General features: G+C 42.6%; 1 protein-coding gene across 3 annotated transcripts in view; it reads left to right on the forward strand.

Annotated features, from left to right (window-relative positions):
* The window catches only part of CAMK1D (calcium/calmodulin dependent protein kinase ID), a 218059-nt gene that overhangs the window by 170620 nt on the left and 19724 nt on the right, over positions 1-27715 (forward strand). For all 3 annotated transcript variants that reach the window (XM_035549523.2, XM_035549520.2, XM_035549522.2), the window contains 4 exons: positions 3642-3780; positions 8146-8272; positions 16948-17023; positions 26132-26244. In XM_035549523.2, coding sequence (XP_035405416.1) covers positions 3642-3780; positions 8146-8272; positions 16948-17023; positions 26132-26244 — 455 coding nt within the window. The remainder of the gene's footprint in view (positions 1-3641; positions 3781-8145; positions 8273-16947; positions 17024-26131; positions 26245-27715) is intronic.

Consider the following 27715-nt stretch of genomic DNA (forward strand, 5'->3'; position numbering starts at 1 on the left):
TGAAACCGTTTCCTGTACCCCCAGACCCAAGCAGGGCATCTGCTCAAGGTGCCCGTGTGTGATGTGAGCACCCGGCTTAGCTCCTTCTCCAGGCACTGGGCTTTTCCCATGCCCCTTGGAGAACCAGAATCAGTGCTTGGTGGCCGAGCAGGGACAAAGGGATGGAGCAGCGCACACCTGGCTCATGGTCCCAGCAGATGTCCATGTAGAAGATGCAAGTGTGGCTGCTTTGCTAACTTTTGCCCAGGTCCAAGTCCCAGGGTGATGCTAATGGTGCTCTGGTTTGCAGCATGACACTTGAGCTGTTCCCAGGGTTAAATGCTTTTCAGGTAACTGCACTTGGCTACTCCTCCTTTGAGTTATTCTTTGCAGGGAACCAAGATCAAAATCAGCAGGGGAAAGAAGTTCCTTGTGCTGATGCTTGGGACAGTGTGTCCAGCCACATGAGCCAGTGCCAGCCTCAAGACAGGATCAGTTATCCTCCACTAATAAGAAAGTCCTCCTGCCCTCTCTTTCTGCTCAGAAAATTGTCTTAAATTTCTTTCAGACAAAGACCTAATTCTGCTCTTGCTGCCTGCAGTTTCAACTGTGCCTCCTGTGCACTGCTCAAAATTGCAAAGCTGGTGCTGCCATTAAAGAACAAGAAATGTATCCCAGAATAATAAAGGCTGGAACAAACAAATTGTGGCAGTGCTTTGTGAGTGCCCAGGTCTGTTCAGAGCAGGACGCCAAGTCCCGGCTCAGCAGAGCAGAAGGGATTGGCATCAAGACTAGCTATAGACAAGTGGGACACATCCCCACCGTGAGTTAAGAGCTCAGATGCTCTCCCACAGCTGCCCTTGCTGGTTTGCTCCTGACACATCAGTCCCTGGGCACCATACGTGGAAGAGCATTCCTAATGACATTACATTTGAGTTAACCCTATTTTGGAGGAGAGGAGCCATTTGGCCACAAGCTCCATATGGAAGTAGCACCCGTGGTTTCCAGTGCTGTGTTGCAGAGCATCTCTGGGAGGTGGGACCCAGCCATGATGCTTTTCCCCAGCAGGGAGACTTTATTGGTGTGTGCAAACATGTAATGCAAATCCCAAATCCCATAACATGGAGTATCCAAAGAAACATACAGGAGCATGCATACTTCAGCTCATAGCTTGTACCCAGGGGTGCCATTGACACTGAGTAAGCAAGTGGCTGTAAACTCACTGATGGGTCCTCTTGAGTCCTTGGATTAAGCTCCAGTTTGCAATGCATCATTTAAGAGGTTGAAAATATTTTCCGAGTGTTGAAAGGAAATTATAAACAGATTGAGCCTGGGTACAGTAGATCAGCTGAACTCAATTTTACCAAGAAAAGCTTTTGGTTAAAGAATGAGGCATAAGGAGAGGGAGCTGGGATGGAGGACAGTGTTGTCATTTTAATGCAAAAATGCATACAGAGGTACTCTCTGTGAGCAGGCAAGGAGAGAGTCCTCGTGCAGGAAAGCACCTGATGTAAATCAGTGTCTACTAAAGCAGTCCATCGCTTGAATATTACCAAAGCAACTGTGTGAATTTGCGCAGCAGCATGCATGGCATTTTCTTGGGGATATGTGCTGTGTTCAGGCGTATTAATTACTGCGTGGGCTCAATTTTCAGTGCAATCAATCCATGGGAAACAAAAGTGCTGCAGGGGAAATATAAAAAGACAGCCAGCTAATAAGAGCCAGATTCAGTAAAACTATCTGCCTTCTCTGAATGGTGAGGTAGAGGTTGTGTTCGTTCTCCCTTGGCAAGGCACGTGAGGTTGTGGTGGGGCATGCAAAGGGTGTAGGGCTGAGAGGGCCTTGGAGCAACGTCCTGTGCATATATATAAAAATATATACATATTTATGTACACAAGGCACTGCTCCTGTTGTGGGAAACTAATTAAGAAAGGATTGTAATTCAAGGTCTTCTGCAGAGTGTTCAGGGTGTGCTCTCATTGTGTGATGGCTTTTCTGCTAAGGCATCCTCTACCTGCAGAGTCTCTTTCCCTGCCCTGCTACGAATCATGGGCTCATGGATTCAGTAGGGTACCAGGGGCTTTCCCTGCCCCACTGTCATCTCGGCACGGCTATACCAGCCCCTCTCTGCTAGCAGCAGGCATCAAGCCCCACTGACACAGCCATGGGGCTCCTGGGTGAACTTCACGTTTACTGCAGAACTTCAGTGTAATGCCAATATTTTAGCAGACCATTTGGTCTGTTTGCCTAGCACTTAATAGGGGGGATTATTTTTATTTTTATTTTTTTTCCTTCCCAGATTGCTTTTCAATTTTGAAGTTGAATGTGCTCATTTTTAGTGGTAGTTTTCTCATGCATTCAGGCTCCAAACTTCCCTAGGAAGTGACTTCATGGCATTATTCAGGCAGATTATTGCCTGGAGTGGCTGCTGCTGAATTACCTAGTGTTCATATAATGGCAAACTTGCAGTCCATATGTATTTAATGACTGCAATCATTTATTATTTTCCCTTTATTAGGTTTGTTTTTAAAGAAAGTTTTACAGTGCTATTTATGATATGCTAAGTGGTGCAACTTACTGAAAAAACATATCACATTCATTTTATTTTTTAATAGGCTTTGCTTGTTAAAATGGAAATCTTTTATTTACCCTAATAGGGCAGTTTTTTGCTGACAGTTTTATTATTTCAATTACTCAGACATTTCTTTCCTCTTTTGTTTCCCCCAGTATTCCTCCAGGGAGTTTTAATGTGTCCATTCTTTATTTAAGATTGGGTTCAGAACGTGTTATTTCTAGCAGGGCAGAGGAAAAGCATAATATAGCAGACATTAAATAGTGAGATGTCAAGGTTTTATTTTCTTTCCTCCTTGAGTAGTGGAATCCTTTCCCCATCTGTGTCATCTGGTGATTAATTGCGCTCATAATCTGTGCTCCTTCATCAATAACCATCTGCTATCAATGCCAGGCAGAGAGAGGCTGTGCTCAAGTAAAACGCATTTGACTAAAGGGTTTGTGGCTGCTGATAAATGAACATACATTTATGGGTAAATGCTAATATACTATTTTACTAATACGCTATAAACAATGAGTACTGTATGCATTTCACTCGCCTATGGGGAAAGCGGAGTGGGACCATGCCTCCAACCCAAGCCTTGGTCAGCATATCAAAACCTGACCTCCAAGAGCTCATACTAGTGGGGAATGTCACAGTCTCCACTGGGCCAGGTATCAGTGGGCAAGGGCAGATTGAATTCACCTCTGCTACCTATTCACCTATACTAGGTGAGTTAACTAGGGTGGAAAACAGTGTCTGCTCCCCCTGGCTCTTACTGAGGTAGTTATGACTTCCATCTGCAAGTCTTAGGAAGTCTTTGACCACTTTTTGGTGGAGGGTGGTTTTATTTTCCTTTGTAGCATGGTTGTCTCTGGTTTAGTTCTGTTATGTCTTTTATTTGCTCCTTGCCACTCTTCTGGTCCAGTCCTCAGACCTTGAGAAAACCACAACCAAATACTTGCTGGGAAATTTGGAGAGTTCCTGGAGCTCTAAGTGGATGTGTGCTTCTCCTGACAAGTTACTGCTTGGCCTTGTCCATTGTTTAGAGAGGTATAAAGCATCTTAAAAAGCATGTCCTCATGCCTCTGTATCCCATTATGTTTTCCAGAGTATCTGGGGGAGAGCTTTTTGACCGCATCGTTGAGAAGGGGTTCTACACTGAGAAGGACGCGAGCACCCTGATCCGGCAGGTCCTGGATGCCGTCTACTACCTGCACCGAATGGGCATCGTCCACAGGGACCTCAAGGTACGACCACAGCTTGACCAGGCAGCGTTAATGAATTTTGCATAATTACGCAAATTTAATGCGTCTAAGTCCAGCCTCCCCTGGGACTGGCTGTTTCAGTAAAGATTTGCCATAAGAGGGATGCTCTAAGGACTACGTATCCTTCCATTGTAATTGGTTTTAATGAGGACTCTTGCAATCAATGCTGTTACAGTTGATGGGCGTTTTGCATGTATGATGTGGAGAAAAAGGCATTCATTAAAACCCAAAACATTACATTAAGACAAGACAGTCAGCTGGGATGCGTTTACCGCTGCACACTATCTTGTAGATTTGCTGTGCTATGTTTATTTTACTTAAAAATAATTGATAGCTAGGAATTGTGTGGGAAAGTTGAACACTTTCCTATCGTACTATTTAGTCCAATGTTTCTGGAGACACTTTTCACAGCAAGGATTCTTCTAAGTAGCATTTGGTGACGGTGTGATTTTAAGATAATCGTCCTTTCAGCTATACCATGTTATCACATCAGAAACCCTCAGCTTTGCTGGTAAAAACCATCACCAGCAACAAACAAACAAACAAACATTATTTCTGTTTTGTCTTCTCTTTATATCTCAAAATGTCATTAAGATGAACAGAAAGGCCTGGATTTCATAATACACAGCTTCCTGGTTTTAGCCATCTTAAATAATAAATTAACAGTAGGCATTTGTAAAAGATGCATATGTCAAAAGAAAGCTAAAAATTAAACTAAAAATTCTGTGAATAAAACTACACCATTGCTTTTGTTTTGGAGGATGCTAGAAACAGGAGTTGCCTTGAATGTTGATGCTGTGGTCTTGAATTGTCCTCACATAATGATAGTGGAATTTAGCAAAACAGGTCAAATTATATAAAGGCTGAATTAATATTAAAGTTGTCATGAGCCACAAAGTCTTTCTTTTTAAAAATATTTAAATACAATTTTAATTAAATTTATTTTAAAGTTATTATTTTATTTTCTATTGCAGTCCGGTATTAAACTGCAAGTTGGCAGTTTTGGCACATCCTCTTAGTGAAATCTGTAGTGCCTGGAATGTGACCTCATCATTTTGCCTTAAGATAGATGAAAAATCGTAGTGATGAGAGATATTATTTATATGCTTTTTTATCTCCTCCAGAACTAGTGCTGATAAGAAATGCTGCTTGGGGTAAAATAACAAATCCTGGGCTTGTTCCAAACTGTGATGCAGCAGGGCCAAAGCAGAACCCATTACCACTGTGGCCATCAGCAGCACAGCTCTCTAAGGTGGAGCAGAGCCCAAGCCAGGCAGCCCTGGCCTTAATTTGGGAAAAATTCAATGCATGTTTTTCCCTCTGCTGATGTGAATCATGGGCCATGCATTTTAAAGAAAAATATTGAATCTGCTGGAGGAAAATAATGTCCACCAAATCAGTGTTTCTGCTTTGGCATTGTGTAGTTTAGTCCTAAAAGTCCCAAATAATGTTCAGTTTTTTTTCTTTTTATATATATTTTTTTCTTGGTTGGTTGGTTGGTTGTTTTGAGGAGACACCAGTTACTCTTCTGTCTCCTACAGCCATCAAGTGCTGCCCATATTTCCCATTCATTTCCAGCTTTCACTCTGAAGGGCATTAAAACATTCTCTTATTACTAGAGTTCCATAGTGCTTCAGTATTGAAGTGTTGTTTAGTTATTTAATGTCCAACTTTCTCCCAGATTCAATTTGCAAGAAGTAACTTTGGACCTCTTTCTGCCATGGGAGACTTTGGTGGAAGGTCTAGTCTTAATTCAGATGCTCCTCTGTATGAACTCTACTCTTCCTATCTGTCTTTAAGGGGATGCTGTAGCTCTTGGAATCACAGAGTCATAGAGTCAGAGAATGGTATCTCTTATTTTAAAACAGATTAATCTTATTAAGAGTTCCCATAATAGAACATGAAATATTTGGAAATGGAAAGTGGATTAATCTACAAATTGCTTCAAGAGTTTATTTAAGGACACGATGAAATTAGATCAAATGAATCTCATTCTCCAGCAGTATTTTGGGGCAAAGGCTAGCTCTTTTCTTTTTCTTTCTTTTTGTTTGCAAGTGTTTGTCAGTAGCATATCTGTTGTTAAAATGACTCATGAAATATGCTATATGAGGAACACCTGCTGTGAAATTTCTGTTAACGCAAACATTCCACGATGGCAAAAATGGGAATGTAATAAGGCTTTTTGTGGTTTCAAAATTTCAAGATAAGTGCAGGTTTCAAACTGTGATCTCCCCAAATGAAACTCTGGGAAAGAATCCACTCTGTAAAAATACAGTCATTGAAATATTTGTAACAATTATTTATTGCAATTATGTGTTATTCATATACCAAAATAGTACTTGCTGTAGTTAGGAGAAGCAGATCTGTGCTCCAAGTCTCTAGTCTCAATAAAGTAGCAGAAGCTAACAAGAGATGGCAGCAGATGAAGTCCAGTGAAGTCCAGCATTGGCAAAAGGAGTGAAAAGCTGGAGCAGTTCTGCTTGGTGCAAAGCCATCTTATTAATAGTTTTGGAATTAACCAGCTCATTTTATAAAAAGTGGAATTGATTTAAACAGGTATTAAAAGAGGTTTAAGTTTCAAATAGGTGGGTTTCTGGGCTTTAGTAAACATGAGTAAATGGGGAACCTGAGATGAGTCAGTGGAAATAATTAGGAAATAGTTGTCTTTCCCTTAATACCAACTCTACCAGCCCTTCAGCAGATCAATACCAGAAACATTGATTTTCTGTTTAGTTCTACAGTCTGGAATTGCTTCCTGCATTTTGAAACTGCTAAGATTTTGACTGGCTGGAGGCAGCAGGGAGAGCACGAAGAGAAAACCATATAGTGGAGGGCTCAAGGGATGGCATGAGTTTGGAAAAGGGCTGCTGGTTGGTCAGGAAGGCATATAAAGGCTAGCTAATGCACTGGACTTATGAGGTACAAGAAAAAAACGTTAATGCTACCACTCTATAATTATTTTCATTTCTACGAGCAGCTATTTCTCTTTTTGCCTCACTCCCAGCTGGTTCACAGCTGCAGCTGCAGCTTCCCCTTAGCTTGTATATCCTCTGTTGTCATCATGTCACATGGATGAAGCCATCACTATGTGGCTTTACGCTGCGACCAGGCAGACAGAAAGTGCTTTAACCTCTGCTTGAGGTTGAACAGGAACCTCAGAGTAGGTTGGAGGACATGTCTGCCCCCTTCATTTCATACCTTTTTTTTCCGGAGAAGGAGGTTATGGTGAAGGAGAAGGAAAGGCAGATGCCAGGGCTGCTGCAACGTGATTGCTCCTCCTCATACATCCAAGCTTGGATGTGTCCCAAGGAATTTAATGGTGTTACATGATCCCAGCTGCTTCTTGCCGTTTTCTGGAAATTCACAGCTGAAGTACACAACGGGCTGATAGACAAAATGCATGTGCGTAGGTGTTTGTACCAGCTTCTGGGCAAGTAGTCCACACCAGGGTTATGCTGAAGCATTGGGTATCCATCATTTTTATCGATAAAGACTCCATGGTCCACGCAGTGTGATGCCTTGCTGTTACCGCCAGGCTGTCAGGGTGCCAGCAGAGGCTGAACCTTTTTGCAAGTCCAGTTGTTAAGCAGGGGAAAACCCCCGAAAGTGTGCTCTTGCAGCACCTAGTGAGAGATTTGCTGTAGGATATTCACAAATTCTTGGATGGAGAACTAGCACATTGGCACATGGAGGTTGGTTGGGCGTTCCAACTTGCTGATACTGATGTAAACCACTGGGTCTTTGTGGAGCAAGTGTTGTTTTCTCTCAGCATAAACAAGTCACTGCGCTCAGTTCTGCAGTATTTTTTCCTAATCAGCTCTAGCTAAAACATTCTTGCACAACTATGTTAACTCTAAAGGCATTTCCTCTTCCATAACCATTGATTTCCAGCGGAAAAAGTGTAAAAATTGCCTTCACACCTACTGTTTTCCTTTTTCTTTTCTTTCTTTTTTTCTTTCTTTCATTTTTCTTTCCTTTTCTCTTTTTTCTTTCCTTTTCTTTCTTTTTTTCTTTTCTTTTCCCTCTTTTTTCTTTTCTTTTGGCATGTTGGACACACCTCCTGAGTAAGAGATAAGGTTTTGTTCATATTTGGGGTGCCAAAGGAGAAGTTCATGATGACAGTCAAGTTACTCAAAGCTCAAGGTGTCAGCTTCTCCCATAAGTCACCACACAGGAGTCTGGAGAGGTTCTCCATATGGATTGTATGAGCAAATCTGTAGGACTCAGGAGGACTGAATGAAGTTAGTGTATGATATAACTAAGGATTGTATTAAATATGAAGCATTAGCCAACAAATGTTACTGGACTTACATATTCAAACCCCACTTTGCTTATTCTTCTTTCTAGCCCGAGAACCTGCTTTACTACAGCCAGGATGAAGAGTCAAAAATCATGATCAGTGACTTCGGATTGTCAAAGATGGAGGGCAAAGGAGATGTGATGTCCACAGCCTGCGGGACTCCTGGCTATGTTGGTAAGAGGTTTGGTTATACCGTCCATCCACTCCTCTCAGCTGCAATACAGAAGCATAGTGAAAATCAAGGTAGTTACAAACAAACAAACAAACAAACTTGTTTTCTAGTGCCAATACATAGTGCACAGGAGATTTTACAGGTGTTTGCTAGATCTAGAGATTTCAGAAGCTGCTGGTGTTGTGTCCTGTGTACTCTTCTCTCTTGGGTCCCAATTTTGCAGTCCAGCCCAGGGTTTGTGGGATTAGCTTTCATTTCTTTACAAAAGGATTTTTCTTAAAGCCTGTGCCTGTACCTAAATTAAAAACATGTGAAGAATGTAGTCAAATACCTCGAATCTGCAAACACCTATAAAACCAAGACGCTTCACATAATGTAGCATATAATTTTAATCACAAAGAATAGTGTTTCCCAGATTCCCCTGACAGAAGACAGTAAAATGAAAGAGCTACATTTATTCAGACATGTTCAGCCCCACTAAGTTACGGTCTCTTTGATATAATAAGTAAAAGATTTTTAGACCCATGAACCTTTCTTGGTGGTATCAAATTATTTCCTATCATATATATTGTTCCATATTTTGTCCATTCAGAAGTGATTGTACCAGGCTACTGATTAGGAGCACATTTATCAGTGTCCTAATAAATAAAGCAACTGAATTTGAGAAATATATGGCAGGTGATGACAGGGTCTGTTTGAGGAAACAATATCTGAAAGGCTCACTGCATGCATAGAACATCCAGCAAGTCAGTGCTTCTTACAATACCTAGCTAGCCAGTGAGATGGTAAAATTAATCTTAGAATCACAGGATGGTTTGGGTTGGAAGGGACTTAAAGATCATCTAACTCCAACCCCCCTGCCATGGGCAGGGACAGGGACATTAATCTCTGGTATTTATCCACGGTTAAATACATGAAACTAAAACGACAGTTCTTTCCCCAAGGATTTTTTTTTTTTCTTTCGAGTAGGAAAGACCTGACGTTTTCTACCCAACAGAGAGAGACTCCTTTTGCTTTGCAGCTGCCACCTCACCTCCATTTTTATACCTCCAATGATATCCTCGTATGAGAACCCAAACAGATGATGTGGTTATTATATGGTGATCCAGATTTTTCCCAGGAATACCTTTTTTCCAGCCATTATCTTTATGCTGTACAGGCATGCTTTGTCCTGATAACAACAGAAAAAAGGTTTCCCATTGTGAAGCCATCAGCCCATAGTTTTTTATTTTAAGATATGAGTCAGGATGCACTCTGTACACCCTGAATAACTGTCTCGTGTAATGACACCAGACTGGAAATCTTCTTCCAAAGCCCTAGCAGGAACAGAGCTTAAACAGCAATTTTCATAATTTTTACTGTCAGCTCTTCTTTCTTTAATTAACAAGTTTTATTTTGCTCTGAAATGGGCACCGACTAAAATAAGTCTGTGAGACGCATGGAAGATAAGATGATATTTGTTGAAGCAGTGATGAAAATGAGGGAGTGTGACTGCTCTGGCACTGTGTGATCTCATATGGCTTCTCAGCATATCCATTTATATAAGAAAACTTGCTGCTTTGGAGAGGAAACTCTCAGAGCACGTGACATGAATTGTAGCACTTGGAGAGGTGTTTGAGAGCGCTCATTACTCATGATCTGGATGCTGATAGGTACACAAGTGCCTCCAGGTCCCTCATTACCTTACTGAGCACAGAATTCACTCATCGCAGTGCAAGAGGTCATGGCCACTTATTTCAGAAGTGCTGACAGGAGTTTTTCTCCTCTCTCACAAAGAAAACCTCTTAAAATATTTGTTCTATTCCTTTTCCTTTTTCCACAGGAGACAGCTCCTCTTATCGCTGATTTTTTTTTTTTAAAGTAATTAGTTGCACAGACAACATTTTCCAAGCACTGAAAATTTTTGTCAGTCACCACTATGATGCCCACAAATGGGCCTCTGTTACTGTTACACCCGATTACACATCTTCTGCATACACAGTCTGCAATTTGTCTGCATCTGAAAGCATTCATGCCTTCCAGCCTCACTCCAATTTGCTGCACTTGCTTAATGCCCTCAGATAAATGCAACAGACCTTCCTCCTAATGACACAACAAAAATATGGTCAAACCCCACACCTTTCTACCAACTCTTTTTGTTGAGGGCATTTTTTTTCCCCAGTTATTTCACCTAGATTTGAAGTAACACTCAAGAATCCACAGCTTACAACATAAATCCTAACATTTTTCTTTAACGATATGTAGAGCATCCCATTTTCTAAGATTTAGTAAGAAATTACTTATTTTTGTCAGTTTAATTTGCTTTTAAATTCCCAGGGGAAAAAAATAGGCATATATCATATGCCAAAGGCACCAGGACTCAGTTAAGAAGTCATTAACATCTACTACTCTTTATATTTAAATATATTCATTTATCCTGAAATGGATCCAGTCAGATCCTGCTGGGCAAAATGCTGCACAAGCTTCTGACTTTGTACCAGACTTGATCCTAACTCAGGTCTGCTGCTCTTCACATTTGCAAGCACGCAAGACCCTCTGCCATTTCTGTTTAATTTTCCTGAATAAGATATACTTTCAGCTCCCTGCATTTCAATTTTTAACTCAGCTTTTCTTAGTTTTAGCTCTAAAGAATGGTGGTATCTGAGACACTAAATTCCTGTCTATGTGGTTCAGAAATTCATCAAATAAGGAAGGGTATGATTATAATTAAGCTTCTTAAGAAATATCAGTTTTCTTTCTGAAAATCAAATTGTATCTTATTGAATTGGAGGATGTCTAAAATGTGCATAACCAGTAATGCATGAGCACATTGGCTTGGCTTTTAAGTCTCTGCCTTACAGATTAAATTACTGTCAAGAGTTCAGAGACTTTATTCTTTCAGGAGTCTTGTTGAAGATTATGGTCCTATGCTGAAAATACAATAATTTAACTCAATTAGACATAGTTGGGACATGTTTTTTAAGATATAGATCAAAATGTTTACTTTTGGTCTGATAATACAACCTTTTCTAATAAGAAGGTTTTCCACTTTCTTACCTGCTTAACACTCTTATGTCCTTCCATCTCTTATGGGGGGAGTCCAGGTGGTGAGCTGGGACTGGACACCCAACTTTTAGATAACAACTTAAACTGGGTAAAATAAGGTAGCTTCTGTGATACATCTTATTGCAAATTATGTGTGGATTGGCTTGCATGGTTCTCACCCTTCTAGAATGGAGTAGAAGTGGTGTTTTCCAAAGCCCCTGAGTGATCTGTGTGATTATGGGCAAGATCTGTATAAGCCATTAGTTATCTGCCATTTTAAACATCACAGATTTAGGCTGCTTGGCTTGAGACCATTTATAAGAGATTGACTTTGATGGAGGAGGTTTTCAAAACCTGTGTGAAAATGAGTTGTCCTTGAAGTATGTCAAGTTGGGCACTCACTGAGTGACTCTCCAGTCACTCAGCAAATTTCTCTAAAGGGATTTTGGTTATTTGGGAAGTAGGTCTCACTGACTTGCTTTCTGTGAGAGCTGGTCTCTGAAAAGCTTTAGTTACTTTTGCAGATGGAACTTAGACTCACAAGGTACTTAGGAACACTGGAAAGTTTGGAAAATATGCTAGAAAATCCGTCTCAGCATTCTCATCTCCATTTGCAGAGACACTAAATTATTAACTGTGTTTGTGGCTGGCTAATATCTTAATCTTACTGAGATTTAAAATTTTTGCTCTGGGGTCCAAAACAACTTTAAGTAAAATTTATTTATATTTCCCTGTTGTAAGGATTGGGATGGACCCCGAATTTGTGATTGATCTCTGTACACCCCACCTCACTTGCTGTTTTTATTCTGTGTCATGCCTTTAGGAAAGGTCATCTCACACCTTTTAGCTCTGACAGAAATCAAGTAGAAGTTCCAGATCTTATCAAAGCCATTTCTCTTAGCCCTGTGCACAACTGAAGCACTTAAGTAAACAATAGATTTCCATGTTTACTTTTGACTTACTTGGTATCCTTTGAGTAAAAGGTTTGAAAATATTCAATAAGCCTTTGGAAAATCCTTATTAGCAAAAAGCAACCCCAGGAATTGTTTAGGTAGTAACATGAGTAATAAAGTAAAAATAAAGCATGGGAACTGCTGTCATCAAAGCACAGGCTGGCACAGGTAGCTGCTCAGCTCCCTGAAATGGACTGTGCTGGTGTGTGGCTGTAGCTGTATTATTTCCCATGATGGCTCCTTCAGTCTGACTCAGTAACACGAAAAAGGGACAACTGTACCAAAAGAAACCAGCAGGGCTACACCAAAACCTCACTGTCATTATGACACAGCACCAAACTGCAAAGTCTTGGCCAACGAGGACAAGCTGAACTCTGGAGGACTGCGTGAGAGAGGGAAAGAAGTGCTTTTGATCTCAGCAGGCAGTGGAATAGGGGCTCTGGTCTTGTGGTAAAGCTGCTTTGTATGCCTTTTAGCCTGTTGCACTGTGAAGAAGACATTGTGTATGGAGGCAGTGGAGTTTATGCTGCTCTTGCACCACCTTTGGCTTGAAGCAAGAGAGTAGGCCTCAGTGCAACCAGCTGTCTGCTCAGTGGTGTGGGGTTCCTCTCTGTCCAGCCTCTCAAGGTGGTACCCTCAAGAATCTTATACTACAGGGCTTACACCGGCTCTGCATGGTGTGCCTTACAAACCCTGACTGTTAATCATCCTCTTTCTTGGATTTCATGGCCACCTTGTACCCTGCTTTCCATGTGAGACCTGCCTAAGTGATGGAAACTGGCGCTAAAGAATTACCAGCTGAAATCCGAGCCCTGGCTTGTACAAGGCCAGTTTGTAGGGCAAATTGAGCTGTGTCCCTGCCCAATGTAAGCAAGTCCCTGATTATTTTAACTGTATTTAAATATTTTTATTTTTTATTCCTCCCACATTTATGGCAGCATTCTGATTTGTCAGTCCTATGGGGAATCTTCAAAACCAGCACCCTTTGTTGAAATGCATCATTCCTTCTGGCATGCAGCTTATGGGAAGCCATATAAACCACAGAACAATAGCATTAGATTGAGTTCTTGTGAGACAGCAAAATCTGCGGAGAGTAGCACCATCATGGGAGTGAAGGAGAACTGCTTTTAAGCATGAGGCTGGTATGAAGAGCAGGCACCCTCATGACTTACTTGTACAATTAGTTCAACAGGCTTAAAGTATCAGAGCAATCCCCATCAGTTGAGCTCTTTGCAAGAGCATGGATTGCTGGTTTTGGCATCCAGCAGCTGCATTTTTAGGGAGCTTATCAGCATAGCTGTGCCCACTGGGGGGTAGTGGCACAGTGCTCTGAAAGGCTTCTAAACTTATTTATTCTGAACACTTTCTTAAAACCTCCATTTTAAATAAGCCTTTAAATTTTTCTCTTATTAAAAAAGAAAAAAAAAAAGGAAAAAAAGCACAAAACCCACCCCTAACTGTAAATCAGCAGATCATCTGGCCTGGAAGTGGAGTGCCCTCATTATCCAAAGAAAGGTATAACTCACTCAGGATTGGTTTTCCTGTCCTTCTGATTGCTTTGGCTGCTCAGAAAGAATGAAGGTCTTCTTTCTGCTCAGCTGGTGTTTTCCTGGCACCAGAAATGGGACTTGACTTTTCCATTCTCCTTACTGCTGTTTTGCTTCCTCAGTCATCTGTGTTGATCCTCTAACACCGTCAGCTCTTGGATTTTTTTCATTGCATTTCCTGATTTTGCGGGCACCGATCTACTGTCATTTCTAAGGGCTTCTCTGACTTGTTTTTCAGCTCATTAAATATTTCCATCTTTTCTGCATATCAGACACAGATGATGCTTGGCTATGTTCTGCTTCCGTTGCATATTTGCTCTTTGGAGTAAAAAACAAAAGTAGCAATTTGGCCTCAAAATAGTTATTTAAAGCTTCTGACTTTTTTCATTAAAGTTTACCAAAGGTGAGGTAATAGCCTTACATTTGCCTTGGGCTTCATCCTGTGGTGTCCTTACCTGCCACCATCCACAGCAACAATTGCCTGTTATTGGCGTACTTCACTTCTGTAAAACAGATAGAAATGCTTCAACACAGCTTTGATGTTTAAGAGAGAGAGAATCTTTATATAGTTCACATCCTCTCATCTCAGATTTGTTTTCTGTTATGTTAATGTGGCATATCTGTATAATGGCAGGAGCTCACTTGGATCTGTGGTGTTCAAGAGCCATTTGCATAATGTTTCCTTTGGGGGATATGGAATGTATAATGTTCACCAATCTTGAAAATGGTGCAAACAGGAACAGACAGTCAAAGGTAGAAGAGATATGTGAATAAAATTTTGGAAACTTGGAAGAATGGCAGAGTTGGAAGACATATAACCACCTAAGCACAGGGGAAAATGAACTTACTTCTTCAGCATGTTTTGTCACAAAATTCAGTCACAAGGGATGGGACAGAAAAGGGAGCTGAGTCTTATAAGCCCTATTTGATGCACATTTTGGAAAAAAAAATATATTCTTTTTAGAAGACTTGAATTTTGATGAATCAGGAAAGAAAATGAAGTTAAGGGATGCAAAGATTGTCTGGGAAGGTTGTCCTGATCGACTTTGAGGAACAACTGTTAAACGAGCAACAAGAGAAATATAAATTTGCCATGCTAACAGCTTGCCAAGTCATCTGGGAGGCAATAACAAGCCAAATAGGATGGCTGTCCAGTGCTTCATTCTTTTTTCCCAAGTTCTTCAAGTTCACTCCCACTGGATTGACTAGCACCAACCTGACAGATAAACCCTGACCCAGCCAATGGGAATAGAATTACATCTGGGTGGAAACAAATGTCTTTTATATTCACACAGCTCCATCCACTATTGTAGTAAGAGCATTCTTACCTTTGTCTTGATAAACTACAGCAATGTTCCAAAGTCCTGGAGGGAGTCAGGGATTTCTCAGGAACTGGGGTGCAGGCTTTTGCCAAGCACCCAATGCCAGGTCAGGAGCCCTTTTGCTAGGTGCAGTGGAGAGAAACCTCCTTTGTCATGCAGTGGATAGGTGTTGGGGTATTCACACTTTGCAATAGTGTAATAAGATTAACAATATATGAACTGAAATATCATTTAAATTTCTTATGCATGCAACGATCCCAGTTTGCTGGATGACTTGAAGACGGGTTACATTTACCCTGTGCTGCAGACTGGGGCAATCCCCACACTTCCAAAGCCTTCTCAATCTGTCTGCCAGCTATATCTTTACCCACATTCCCTTGAATTTTCTTCTTTTTTATATAATGTCTCCCCATTGTGACTTGACCCTTTCCATCATTCTGCTCCTTGTGGAAATACAACCCGGATGCCCTCCCTCATCTGCCCTGTGCACTGTCCTCCCTTCAGTCCCTTCTTTAAACTCTCATGCCCAAGCACCAGAAAGCCTTTTCAGTTTCTCATTACTGCTTTCTGTTCCATTCCTTGCTGGCACTTTTGACCTTAGTTTTGTTGGATTGTCTAGCTTAGGGAGATAACTCTTTGAAGAGTCCTTACCAGTACCCCAAGGCATATATAGCAAATAAATGTGATGCTCGAGTTGTAACACATATATGTGCTTCACAAATTTTTTCACTGTTCTTCAAGTAACTGATCTGTGGTTGGTAAGAATACTAGCACAGTAAGGCATAACACTACAGAAATATTTTTGATGGGACTTACCCTCCATGATTTTTTTGTGGAGCATTTGAACTCCGGAGTACTCAGAAGAAATACTGTGTTTTGAAGAGCCTGTGTGGTGAGTCTGCTTTAGGAATGCCACAAGCAGTGATTTGTTGCATTATTGTCGATATTTTGCTTTGAAAATGCAAAAGCTTCTTTACATGAAAAAGGTTAGAGTCATGGGTTTTTAAATTTTAGGTTTAAGCATTTGCAACTGAAAGTTTCCAACAGGGAAAACATAATACTCCAGGCTCCCAAATAAAAATATAAATCACATTTTCAACTTTCACTGGTTGAAGAAAGGAAAGCAGACTCACAAAGAGTTTCAATAAATGGCCATACTCTCACTTCTAACAAATTTCAAGCTATGTTGGTGGAAAGCTAAGCAGAGGCAGAGAAGGCTCAGTTCTTTATGCATGTGTCCAGTTCCTGCTGTTTTTCATTTCTTACTCCCAGAGGCAGAAGGACAAATGATTCCCTCTGACATTGGCATCCAGGAGGCTTCGTTGGTCAGCTGGTAGTAGCATGGCAACAGCTCTCCTTCCTCTCCTGCAGACCTAGCACATCACCTCTCTGACACAGTATGCTTTCTAAGTTGCCTCTTGAAGTCCTTCTTTTGGCAGTACAAAGTGGTGGAGCTGTGAGGCTGTCAGGGTGAATGTGCATCTCAACACTGCTCCATTTTTCTCAGCTCCATTTTTCTCCAACTCTCCTAAAGTTCCTCTGGCAGGCAGCTGATGGCCCTGCTCCCCTCAGACTGCTATGTATTTTTATGTGCCTGCTTTTCATTTCTTCCTCTGGAGTAAGAAAATAGGGAATTTTCTCCCTTTCAGGAATACTCCTTCTCATTGAGGTTTGAAAACACCATGATTTTTGCAAATATGAGGGCTGAATGTGGAAGGCAACAAAAAGCCTTTGGAAGCTTCAGGATTCAGGGAGCACTATCAAATCCTACTTCTTGGCAACTTTCAAATGTTTGGTCTTGTAACGTGCTTGTTTGGCTTTTTATTTTCAGCTCCTGAAGTGTTGGCCCAGAAACCCTACAGCAAAGCTGTGGACTGCTGGTCCATTGGGGTCATCGCATACATCCTGTGAGTATCCATTGGGTTTTCACAGGCAGCTTTGGGACTTGCGACATGCTCTCCCATCACATATTTTCCTGCTTATTTTGCTCCAAAAAAGTTCGTCTCTGACAGTTGTGAGCCAGGATAACATGAACCTTGGACATGTCCCAGTTATGTAAAGGCTGAATTTGGGTAGAAGCTGTAGGAAATGAATGAGAACCCTTCAAAAAGGCAAAAATCCCTACTCCTGCCTAAATTACACGTTGTACAATAGTATGGGATTCTTCAAGTTGTGATGTCAATGAAGCTGTTCCCTCCCCTGCTCAGGTTAGCTTTGATCAGAATCAAGTTTGACCATGTCCACAGGGCACAGCACCATGCCCATGGATGTATCCTGAAGTGTCACCTCTCTTGAGGTGTCACCTCCTTCCTTGGGGAGGACCACAGGCAGATAAGAAGACAAGAGCTTTTTACATACCACGGTGAACTATTTCCACCGAAGGATAATACAAAATATTGGGATTTTTACTGAAAATGGAGGGTCATTTTCTTTAACGCATCCAACACCTTCAACCTTCAAGTCCCATAGGAGAGGATGAGCTGATTCCTGCCCTGTCAATTCCGTTGCTTTTCCATGAAGCAGTTGAGCCTCTGCCTTTGTAGCTGAGTTTGCTCCTCTGGCAGGACTAATTGCTAGTCAAGAGTGTAGGGTCTAGTTACTTGAGAAAGCTACAGGACCAGGACTTTTGTGCATTTCCCAAAGTGGTGGATAGGTCTCAGAACCCATATGATTAAGGAGATTTAGTGCCTGTCTTCATTCAGTATCTGCCACTGTTCTTTACAAAGATTTAATAAGACCATAGGATATTTAGATTAGAAGGGATCCTGGGAAATCTCTAGTCCTGTCTTTCAGGTCACACCAGGTTGCCCAAGGTTTTATCCAGTTGGTTCTTGAAATCCTCCTCAGGGACTATACAAAGGCAACCTGTTCCATGCTTAGACTGTCCTCATGGGGAAGAGGTTTTCCTTATATCCGGGTTTGTCTCCATGAAATGGGACAGCCGGTGCTGTGGATGTGGGTGCACCTTCAGCATGTGAGCCATAGGAGTGGGTGAGCCCCCTCCTCTTCCAGTGACAATGCCTGCAAGAACTGCAGAGGTGTCTTGGCTACTGTTGTTGTGGGGATATACTGGTGCCAGGGGTCATTAGCACTACCCAGAGAAGAGCACCCCTAATATTTCAGGAAACCATCATCTGAATCCATCTCTGTATGTGTGAACATATGAAATCACCGTGGGTTGAGAGGGAAATGCAGAACTTCTTGTCCATGAACCTGTAGGAAGACCTTCTCTAGGTCCCATCCTGATGGGCTGTTCTGTACTCAGGGCTCAGGACCCCAAGCTCATGTACACCGTTCAAACAGCAGTTGTGTAGTTGCATCTTCACAGTGTAGCTGATTTTGAAGCAGGAGCGATCCCTACCTTGTGCAAGTCTTCGAGACGAGGTCAGGCTGTCACCATGGGCTGACTCGGGGAACCACACAGCACAAGGATCCTGTTCCTTGTGTTCAGGAGAGCACATCTAGCTGTTGACTGCTGCAGAAACAAATGCCTTTTCATGCCAGAACTAGCAGTGCTTTCCTTTCTATTTTTTTTTTATTTTTCCTTTTTACACAACTGTCAGAGTTATACAAGACTGCAGGAAAAAGGCAGCTCCAATGAGGCACAGCATTAAAGCATTCCTGCTTTGTTCCCTTTCTCCTTATGCAAACATTTCATGGCTTGTCGACATGAATAACTTTCCGATGGTGTAGTAGAACTATTTTTGCCAGGACACACCTCATTGCTGCATTATCCACTCTGTGCAAAGTTCATTCTTTATATTTTCATTTAACCTTGAACATAAACTATATATGACCCAAAATAGCTTTTATATATTAAAATAGGGGCAGGCTTTGTTTATTTGCATGTATGTTTATTTATTTAAAGCAAAGCCCTGCCTACAGACATCAGCCTTATGACTGCCTTTGCCATTCTGCATGAATATTTGAAAAGTTCTTGGGTACAAAACTTTGCAGGGGGATGGATTTACCTCAGAGAAACCATCAACAGCTGGATTCAAAAAGACTTTTGCAGAATAAAGCAAAAATCCACAGTTCACTGACTTTTTGTCGAAACCCAGTGGGATATGCCACAGCAACGAGGAAGAGAGCAGACATGCCAAAATACCTTGGAGGCTGATTCACACAATACTCCCTAAGGCACTTTTAGATGAGGATGGGGTGTGCTGATGCAAGATTGCCATCTTGCACAAGCAAACAAGAGCATGGGAGCCCTAGATATTTTCTTGTTGGTTTTGGCTCTTGCTAGCCATGGCAGGACAGCCAGGTAGGGTTGTTCCTTTTGCTTTCAGAGTACTTTGCTGAGTACCAGCTTCAGGGATCAAGAGGGAGGAGGATGCAGGTGGAAGAGAGCAGCATGTTGCCTTGCTTCCAGGCTTGACCACTCCCCAGGTTCAGTTTAATGTCAAATTTTCACCATGAAAATACGTCTCCACCTGGCAGCCTGCAGGAGGAATGAACTGTTGCATCCTGGTTCCTGGAGATAAACTTGGTTCTGCTTTTTGTCAGGTTTTCAGTCACATTCAACTACAGTTCATGCACCAAAGGTCTTTTCTGCTGGCAGACCTGATATGATTTCATTTGCTGCTTTTATGTGTGAGGAAAATAGGTGAGACAATGCTAAGCAATATCCCCACCACCTCCTGGTTCATGAACACACCTTCAACGGGGGAAAGGTTTTGATCTCATCCATAAACCTGGCGAGGCTGCTCTTTCTGTGAGGTTCACCTCAGTGGTTTCTTGCTGTTTTCCAAATCAGCATGTGCTGGGCTTGTCAGGCAAGGTGTATGCACTTCTCAAATATTAATTCACTATTTGCTTTATGGGGAATTCCCAGCCCTGAAGGCTTAAATCAGTTTAGTGAGAATAAGTCCCTATGAATTTCTTTCTGCAGGACAAAGATACCTTTTGGGGGTTTCTGCACTTCATGTAATAAAGACCTGATTTGTATTATGTGCAGCAAAAATGAATGGCAATAATATGTTTCCACAGAAGTGTGGTAATGTGTTCACCAGACTGTAATTCGGTCTGCTTGGGTGGGATTGGGTCTGAGATCAAACCACCTCCTGGATTATTTCTGCTCACGAGCTGCATCTTTCAGCTCCTGGTACAGCCAGCAGCACTGCAGGACCCACGTCAGCTCCCTTCACGTAGGTGCTTCGTGCTGTTTTCAGCCACAGCCACCTGGTCTTGAGCTGTCACCGTAGGATAATCCAGCCCCCCACAGACCCGTGACCTACCTTGTCAGGTTGGGTGTCCCCTGTGCTCCAGGGAAACGGGTGTCCCACAGCTTCTCCTGTGCCACTGGGCTCTACACATGGGCACCTCAATGCAGCCTGTGTGGATGCAGGCAGTCCCTTCACTGGGATGTGCCTTTCAGTTGCCTAAAATACGCATTTAGAGCCACGCTGGGGTGTCCAGGACAGCCACGTGGATTTGGCAAATGTAACGCACCGCAGAGACCTTTCTTCTGGAGCAGCAGATGGAGGATAGCAGGATACCCAGGACCATGTCGAACAGCACCAGATGCCTGTGTTTAGGTGACTGAATCACTCCCTGCTCCTTTCCCAGCCCCCTGCCTTCACAGTACGATTTCATTTGCTTTAACATTCATTTGCGTCACTCTCCAGTCTTGGCTGACTCCATCTCTGGTGACTGTACTGGGGTCTTAGAAACCCAACCCACAATTACGTGTCCTAATCTTGAACCGGATCTCCCCCTTCCTTCCAGGAACAGCCAGAAGTGATAGACATGTCCTTGTAGGAAATTGTATGTGAGAGGAGCAGAAAAGATAGAGAAGAAGAGGGGTTCTTCCCACTCTGGAAGGAAGCTGCCCTTCCTGGGTGTCTGATACCACAGTGGTGGGCACAGGTTTAGCAGCTGGGTTAGTTGTCTTGCAAGTGCCACACCAGCAAACCAGATGGAGACCTATTTATGCATAGGGAAATCAGAGCACATCAACGTGCATCACCTCCCCGTCTCTCCCACGACTCCTCACAGCCACTCTGAACAGACTGTTATCATTTAAGAAGATGGAAACTCAGGGGAATCTGACACAGAAGCCAGGCATATATTAAAGATGTTTTGATCTATTATTACTGTAAGTGGCTTGAGTGCCTCCAGACACATGCTCGGTCTCACATGAGAGCCTTCAGTTTATGACACTGGAAGAACAAACTGTTTCTTGGGCAGCGAAGCTCTTGACAAATATTTGTTTCTGTAATAGGCAAGGTGAAGTATGTCTTAGGAAAGAATACCTTTGTTTCAGTGCCAGTCTCTAATGCCTCTCGTTAACGACATCCAGATTGCAGAGGCTGCACCAGCAGAGCTTTTATCAAAACCTGTTTTGCATGAGAAGTCATTATTCACAAGAACTAATTATAGCAGCTTGAAATTTCCTGTTATTCCAGTTGCAATATTTCTCAATCTGAAACAGCCTCATTGCTGAACTCAGTTTTCTGCCTATCACAAGATAGTTTTGATATGTGTTCAGCTTCAAAACATAAAACATAAGAGCAAGAGACCTCACTGGATTCCCATCAGCTCGGTTTTGGAGCTGCCTGGGTCACATGAGAAGTTTGCAAAAGCCTGCAGAGCTAAAATACTGATACCATGCATACCTGATATAAAGAAGATTAAGTTAATTGATTTAAATAAATAAATAAATAAATACATGTTCCATAGCTGGAAAAGAGCCTGGGGCCACAGGATGCTCTGCCTCAGCCCCTGGCCATTCACACTCAATGCATCCTATCTCTTCTGCGTGAGGCTGAATGCATTTTGCCTTGAACTTCTGATTCTGTTCATTGATAGGACAAGTGAATTACTGTTTTTTGTTTGGTTGGTTGGTTGGTTGTTTTTTTTCTATTCTGTTTATAAGCAATGGGTATGTGGAGGTGATTCTTGGGTCATATTCTTTCCTAAACATTTTTTTTTTTTTGCTGCTGATTTTCAAATAGAAGTGCATGAAATCATTTATGAAAAGTTTGTATAAAAGGATTAGCCATGGACTGTACAAAGTATTCCAGAAATAGTTTCTACCTTTGTCCTGGAAACATTTCACCCTCTCAGTACCACACACGAGCCTCAGCAGGACAGTGAGTGATAACCTTACTTGTTTGGTACTGCAAGGAGCAGAGGCAAAACCCACATAGGCGCATTGGGTTGCTCAGGATGTCACAGTTTGACTGGCAAAACAACCCCAGATTATTCCTCATCATTGTTTGCTTCTTGATTTATTTTTTATTCCCCATGCTAATATGTCCTTGTCCACAATTTCAGGACGGCACTAGCATCAGCCAGTATGGAGGGCCATTCCCAAAATAAGAAATACATGGGTTTGACCATATAAATAGAACTTGGATGAGTTCCCACACCATACATCTCAGGTTTTCGAGCACTTACTGGATTCTTTGCTCTAGTCTCACTAAAAAAAATTGTTTGTAAAACTAACCCCTGTGCCTCCTGTGTTGCAAGCTGGACACTGCCCATGAGAATGGGTTATTTAGCTTTTAACATCACCCCAGTGTGTAATGGGAGCTTGCACAAGTTTGCTTTCTCTGCAAGAAAGAAGACATTCCTGGTATTCTTACTGCGCTTTCCTGATGGCTTCTAGAAATGACTTCTGGCAGTATCTTTCATTTGTGCATCCACCTGTGTTAATTTTTTTTTATCTGCATCCCATTCTCTTTTAAGGCAAGACTGGGAATAGGAGGTTGAGGGAAGATCTGTTGCTGATACTGTAAGGTTGTTAAATAATTCTAAAAAGCTTTTATTTGATGAAACTGCTAGAAAATGATGACAACTAATAGCTGCCTGAAGCTCCCCCAGGACTAGGCAGGATTTTTTCACATTGAAGACAGAGAGGATATTTTTGTATTTCTGCATATCTAAATAAAAGCAGCAGAACCTCTGATAGTGAGGTCATTTTTTTCACACAGAAACATCCCAGCAGATGGAAATAAAGTCGGTGGGATTTTGATTCTATACGAATTAAATAAAAACTTATTATGGACTTTGGAAGGTGGCCCAGTCTTTGGAAGTCCAGTAAAATTTCCTCCAGCCATAAATTGTTTGTTGGGCTAATTTACTGGGGCTTTCCCATCCTTTGCTGCAAAGCCAGTGCTGGCTATAAGTTACAGTAAACCTCTGTGTCTTCTCAAACTCTGATTTTAAGGTAAAGGACAGCAACATTTTGGCTCCCACCACCTCCATGTGCCAGGATGCCTGAACGTTTCCCTCTCACATGCCACCTCCTCTGTCCTAGGGAGCTTGCTCTCTTCTCAAATGCTTTCTACTGTAGGTTCTCGGTGGTTTGCCTCCTAGAGGAACATCCTTGGGACCCCCTTTGTGGGTCATTTGGCCCCCCTGTTGACCCCAGCTGAGCCAGGACCAGCCCTTGCCCTGTGCTCAGCCTGCTTTTGGGCAGAAGGTTGGCTTGGAGGGATGTCCCTGTCCATGACCAGGGATAGTGGCCAATGCTTCTCAGGCTCTCCCCATTCATCGCTGAAGCTGCAGAGATGGGAGCCTGGGGGTAAAACTCAAGGGGTGATCACAGGGCTCATCCTGCCACTGCTAAGGGGCTCAGATACCCAGATGTGTAGATACCCAAGGCACACCGAGGAGCTTGGGAAGCTCTTGGGATTTGTAGGAAAGGGATGAAAGGCCCTGGGAGGGCTGGGACTCTTGCTGGGGCACGTTTGTCTCAGCTCTCCCCCCTTGCAGGGTTACGGCCCTCCAGCTCTGTGCTGCTCAGCAGTTTGCTCCTATGTTTTGCTGCCACAAGCATATATAAATCATCGCCGTCCTAACTTGTGCTCTTGTACCTCTGCCAAGGTAATTAGTATGGTGAACATTTTAAGAGAGTTATTTCTCTCTCCGGAGAAGCCTGACAGCGCCTCAGCAGGCACAGCACTGTCTGCTCGCCTTAAAATGCTTTATCAGAGCAGTTTGGTTTTCTTTAAGGAAAGTGCTGAGGAAGGCAAGAAATTAATGGAGGGCTGTCAGACTTCTTGTACGGAGCCCACTGAGTACCCCAGGGAAGAAGGGCAGGGGGATAGCTCTGAGTGCCTTTGCAGGAGCAGTTTTCCTTCAACCTGGGCACCTCTGCACCAGTGGCTGTCGCAGTGGTTGCAGCAGTCAGCTCCAGCCTCTCCAACCCATCAGTAATGCTCCCAAAATCTTGCAGATTGTGTAAAAGGAGGAAGGTGAAATTCAGTTAGTGTCCCCAAGACTGTGGGAGCTAAGCACTGAGATTTGTTAGATTAAAACATGATATATAAATGTTCTTCAAAGACATCTGTAGAGCTGGATCCAGTTTCTGCATTCAGTTACCAGATTTTTTTTTGTGTGTGCATTTTCGAGGTGGAGAGTGGCTTTTGGGGCTTTTGTTTAAATGCACCATTCCTAATGGCCCTTCTCATGTGCCATTTCCACCATGGGTCTCATACAGGAATTGCTGCATCAAGCCCCATACACAGGCATGTGCCTGTCAAGTAGATATGCAGCCTTGCTTCAAATGTAAATGCTTGTCTGGCACGAGGTTATCTTACTTGCTTTTGATAATGGCAGTCATCCAGTGGGACACAAATGAGGACTGACTCATCTGCTTTGAGAGATAAAGAGATGTCTTATTCGGCTGAAGCGCAGTGGTTTCATTACAATGCTGCAAATTTCAGCAGAGTTCTTCCAGGTCAATATGGATCTGATGCAGATCAACGTCTCACTCTGCATTTAAATTATTTATCACGCACACTGACTCTTCAGAGCTAACAAAACACTGCTCCTTTCACCCTCAAGTGTTGAGTTGGTTCAAATAACCTCCAGGGCAGCCGACTGGCTTTGGGTTATAAATAACTTGAGTATTTCATTTCTTACAGTTTTTCCCCCCTTGCTCTGTTGTTGCTGCAGTGTGGTGTTTCAGCTGGATCTTCAGTCTGTTTATAAGAACAGGCTCTGCCCAGTTAAATACTTTATTGAGATTGATTGGCCTAGGGTTTAAGAACATGTAGGAAAAAGATCATTTAATTATCAGGGAAGCATGTGAAAAAATTATTTACACCACAGGCTAGAGATAAGAGCAGGAATTAAGAAGAAATTAAGACATCTCTATACAGACACAAAAAACGTCTGGGTAACTGTGAGAAGGATGGCTTTGCTAAAACCAGCCTCAGAAGTCAATCTGGCACGTTGCAACATTAAAACCTGAAGAAGGGATATCTTTGCTGATATGTCTGTGCAGAGGGGGACAGGCTATTGAAAGCAGCATCTGCTGGACGAGAGGGGTCTCTGACACACAGGCTTTAGAGCTGTGTTGGCTCCGTGCAGCGCTGGAGGTAGTGCTCCTGTGCACAGCATCTGCAGGGCTGGAGGAGCCGTGCCTCGGCAGAGTGGATGTCCTGCTGTCTGCAGCACTGCGAGGGTGCTTCCTCACTGCTTTAGTTCAAACTGTGCACATAACATTCAATGTCCTGCTTGTCCTGGGGCTTGGCTTTCTGGTTATAAACACTGAAGACCTGGACAAGGATGTTGTTAGCCTTAGGCAGTTTGAAGGGGGCAGCAAAACCACTTGCAGAAGTGGGAGAGAAAGGGAGAGATTCTCGCAGTGCAATGGCAAGTCCACGCCCAGCCCATGCAGGCTCTGCTGGTTTTGAACCCCATGAAAGATCCTCTTACCACTTGTAGGGGAGAGGATGGAAGGGATCATGGCCATATCGTAAAATGATTCCTCCTTTACACACCCAAAAGCATGCAGAGGGAAGTCAGGGTATCTGTGGGTCACTGTAGGATCAGCTGCACCAGGTTGCTGTGCAGAATTCCTCTTTGTCATGGACAGTGCCGATCTTCAGGAGTGTTTTTATGTGTTACTGAACAAACTTGTCTCATGATAGCACTTGCCTGATTGAAAACTTAATGGGACAAGTCCTAAACAAGAGTTTCTCCTCCCTCCCCCTTTCTCACCTTCTTGGCAGAGATCAGTCCAAGTATCACTTGTCTCTTCTCTTGTTCTTCATTAGGCTCTGTGGCTATCCCCCTTTCTATGATGAAAACGACTCCAAACTCTTCGAGCAGATCCTCAAGGCGGAGTATGAGTTCGACTCTCCATATTGGGATGACATCTCTGAGTCTGGTAAGAAACTCATGTATTTTCCACAACCAGGCGTGCATGGAGCTATGCCTGTTGTAGGTATCCTTCATCAGGTGTGAGAATGTGCCCTCCATTGTGTGTGGAGCTCCTTTTAACTGAAAATCATTGGGAATGGGCATTTCTTTTAGCTAAATAGTCACAGGAAGTTATTTTTGCAGGAGATCAAACTAAGTACCATTTCATCCACTCACATACAAAGCATTAAAATGGAGCTGGGACAGAAGAAGAAGATAGCAGAATGTCCCAAGAAGAAGAAGCAGTATAATAACGCCATCACATCCAAATAAAATGCAGATGTTTTACATGTCACTAAGAATAGAGAAAGTAGTTCAGGTCTGTCACTAAAACTGAGCTGCAGGTCCGAAGTGAGTCTGCAGCGTGTGCAACAAAGACAAATGCAAGAAATTCATGGCTTCTAAACAAGGACGGTAAGCAGATTTGGAAACTGGGAGTACTGTCCAAGTGTCCGGATCCAGGTAGCTGCCCATGTGCTTCCCCGGTTCCCCATCCAGTGTAGAAACCATTTAACCCATAGCACCTGCCCGTACCTACAGAGGCTTGCTCAGCATTGCATCTTGTGGGTACCACTGATGAGCTGTGGCCTCCAAGAGGTCACACAAGCTCAGTGTCCTTCCTCTGTCCAACCTGGGGAAACATCTGACATTCCACGCAAGAGGAGAAATGAATTATAGGAAAAAAATACCATATAAATACATCCCTGGAAATACATTTTTTTTATTCCTTAGTAATACCAGTTACTTAGGTGAGACATTAAAAGGAGTGTTTTATTTAAAAGATGATCCTTGTGGGTCCCTTCCAACTTGGGATATTCTCTGATCCTATGAGATATCCTGCTATCTCCTCATAGAATAATATTTCATGCTGCTTACATCTGCAGTCCAGATATCGTTGGGAGAGATTGCTTTAAAATATATGTGATGAGAGGTTTTTTTAAGCCTGTAAGAGTTTTCTGAGCAAATATGAAGGTCTGCTGGCAGACTTCTTTGCATTTTGGGGGAGAAAGTACATCACCTAAAGCAGCAGTAAGATTTTCCTGCTATATATGTCTTTGCTGTTGCTCCTTCAGCTGTTCTCGCATGAAACTACTGGATACATGCCATGCTGTGATCTCCCTTCCCTCCATTCTAACATCGATTAAAAACACACTACCTCGTGCCCAAGAGAGTCCCTTTTCCTTGGTAACTGGTTTTTAAATACACAACATGTCCTCTTCACTACCCACGTGTGCGGTTGCTTGGAATGAGCCGTGAAAGGCTCCTCTTGCTGTAGCTTCTGGCCTTCTCCTTGCCTTTCCCTCTCAACTTCCCAGCATCTCCAGCAGGTGTGGCCATATTCAGACCACTAAGGTGCTCAGAAGCACTTGGCTAACCAGGAAGCTAGGAGCTAGCAGGATCAAATTCTTCTGACTCCAAATTATTCACCCTACTCCTAG

Source organism: Cygnus atratus, chromosome 1 (genome assembly GCF_013377495.2).
Source record: "Cygnus atratus isolate AKBS03 ecotype Queensland, Australia chromosome 1, CAtr_DNAZoo_HiC_assembly, whole genome shotgun sequence".
Classification (NCBI taxonomy): Eukaryota; Metazoa; Chordata; class Aves; order Anseriformes; family Anatidae; genus Cygnus; species Cygnus atratus.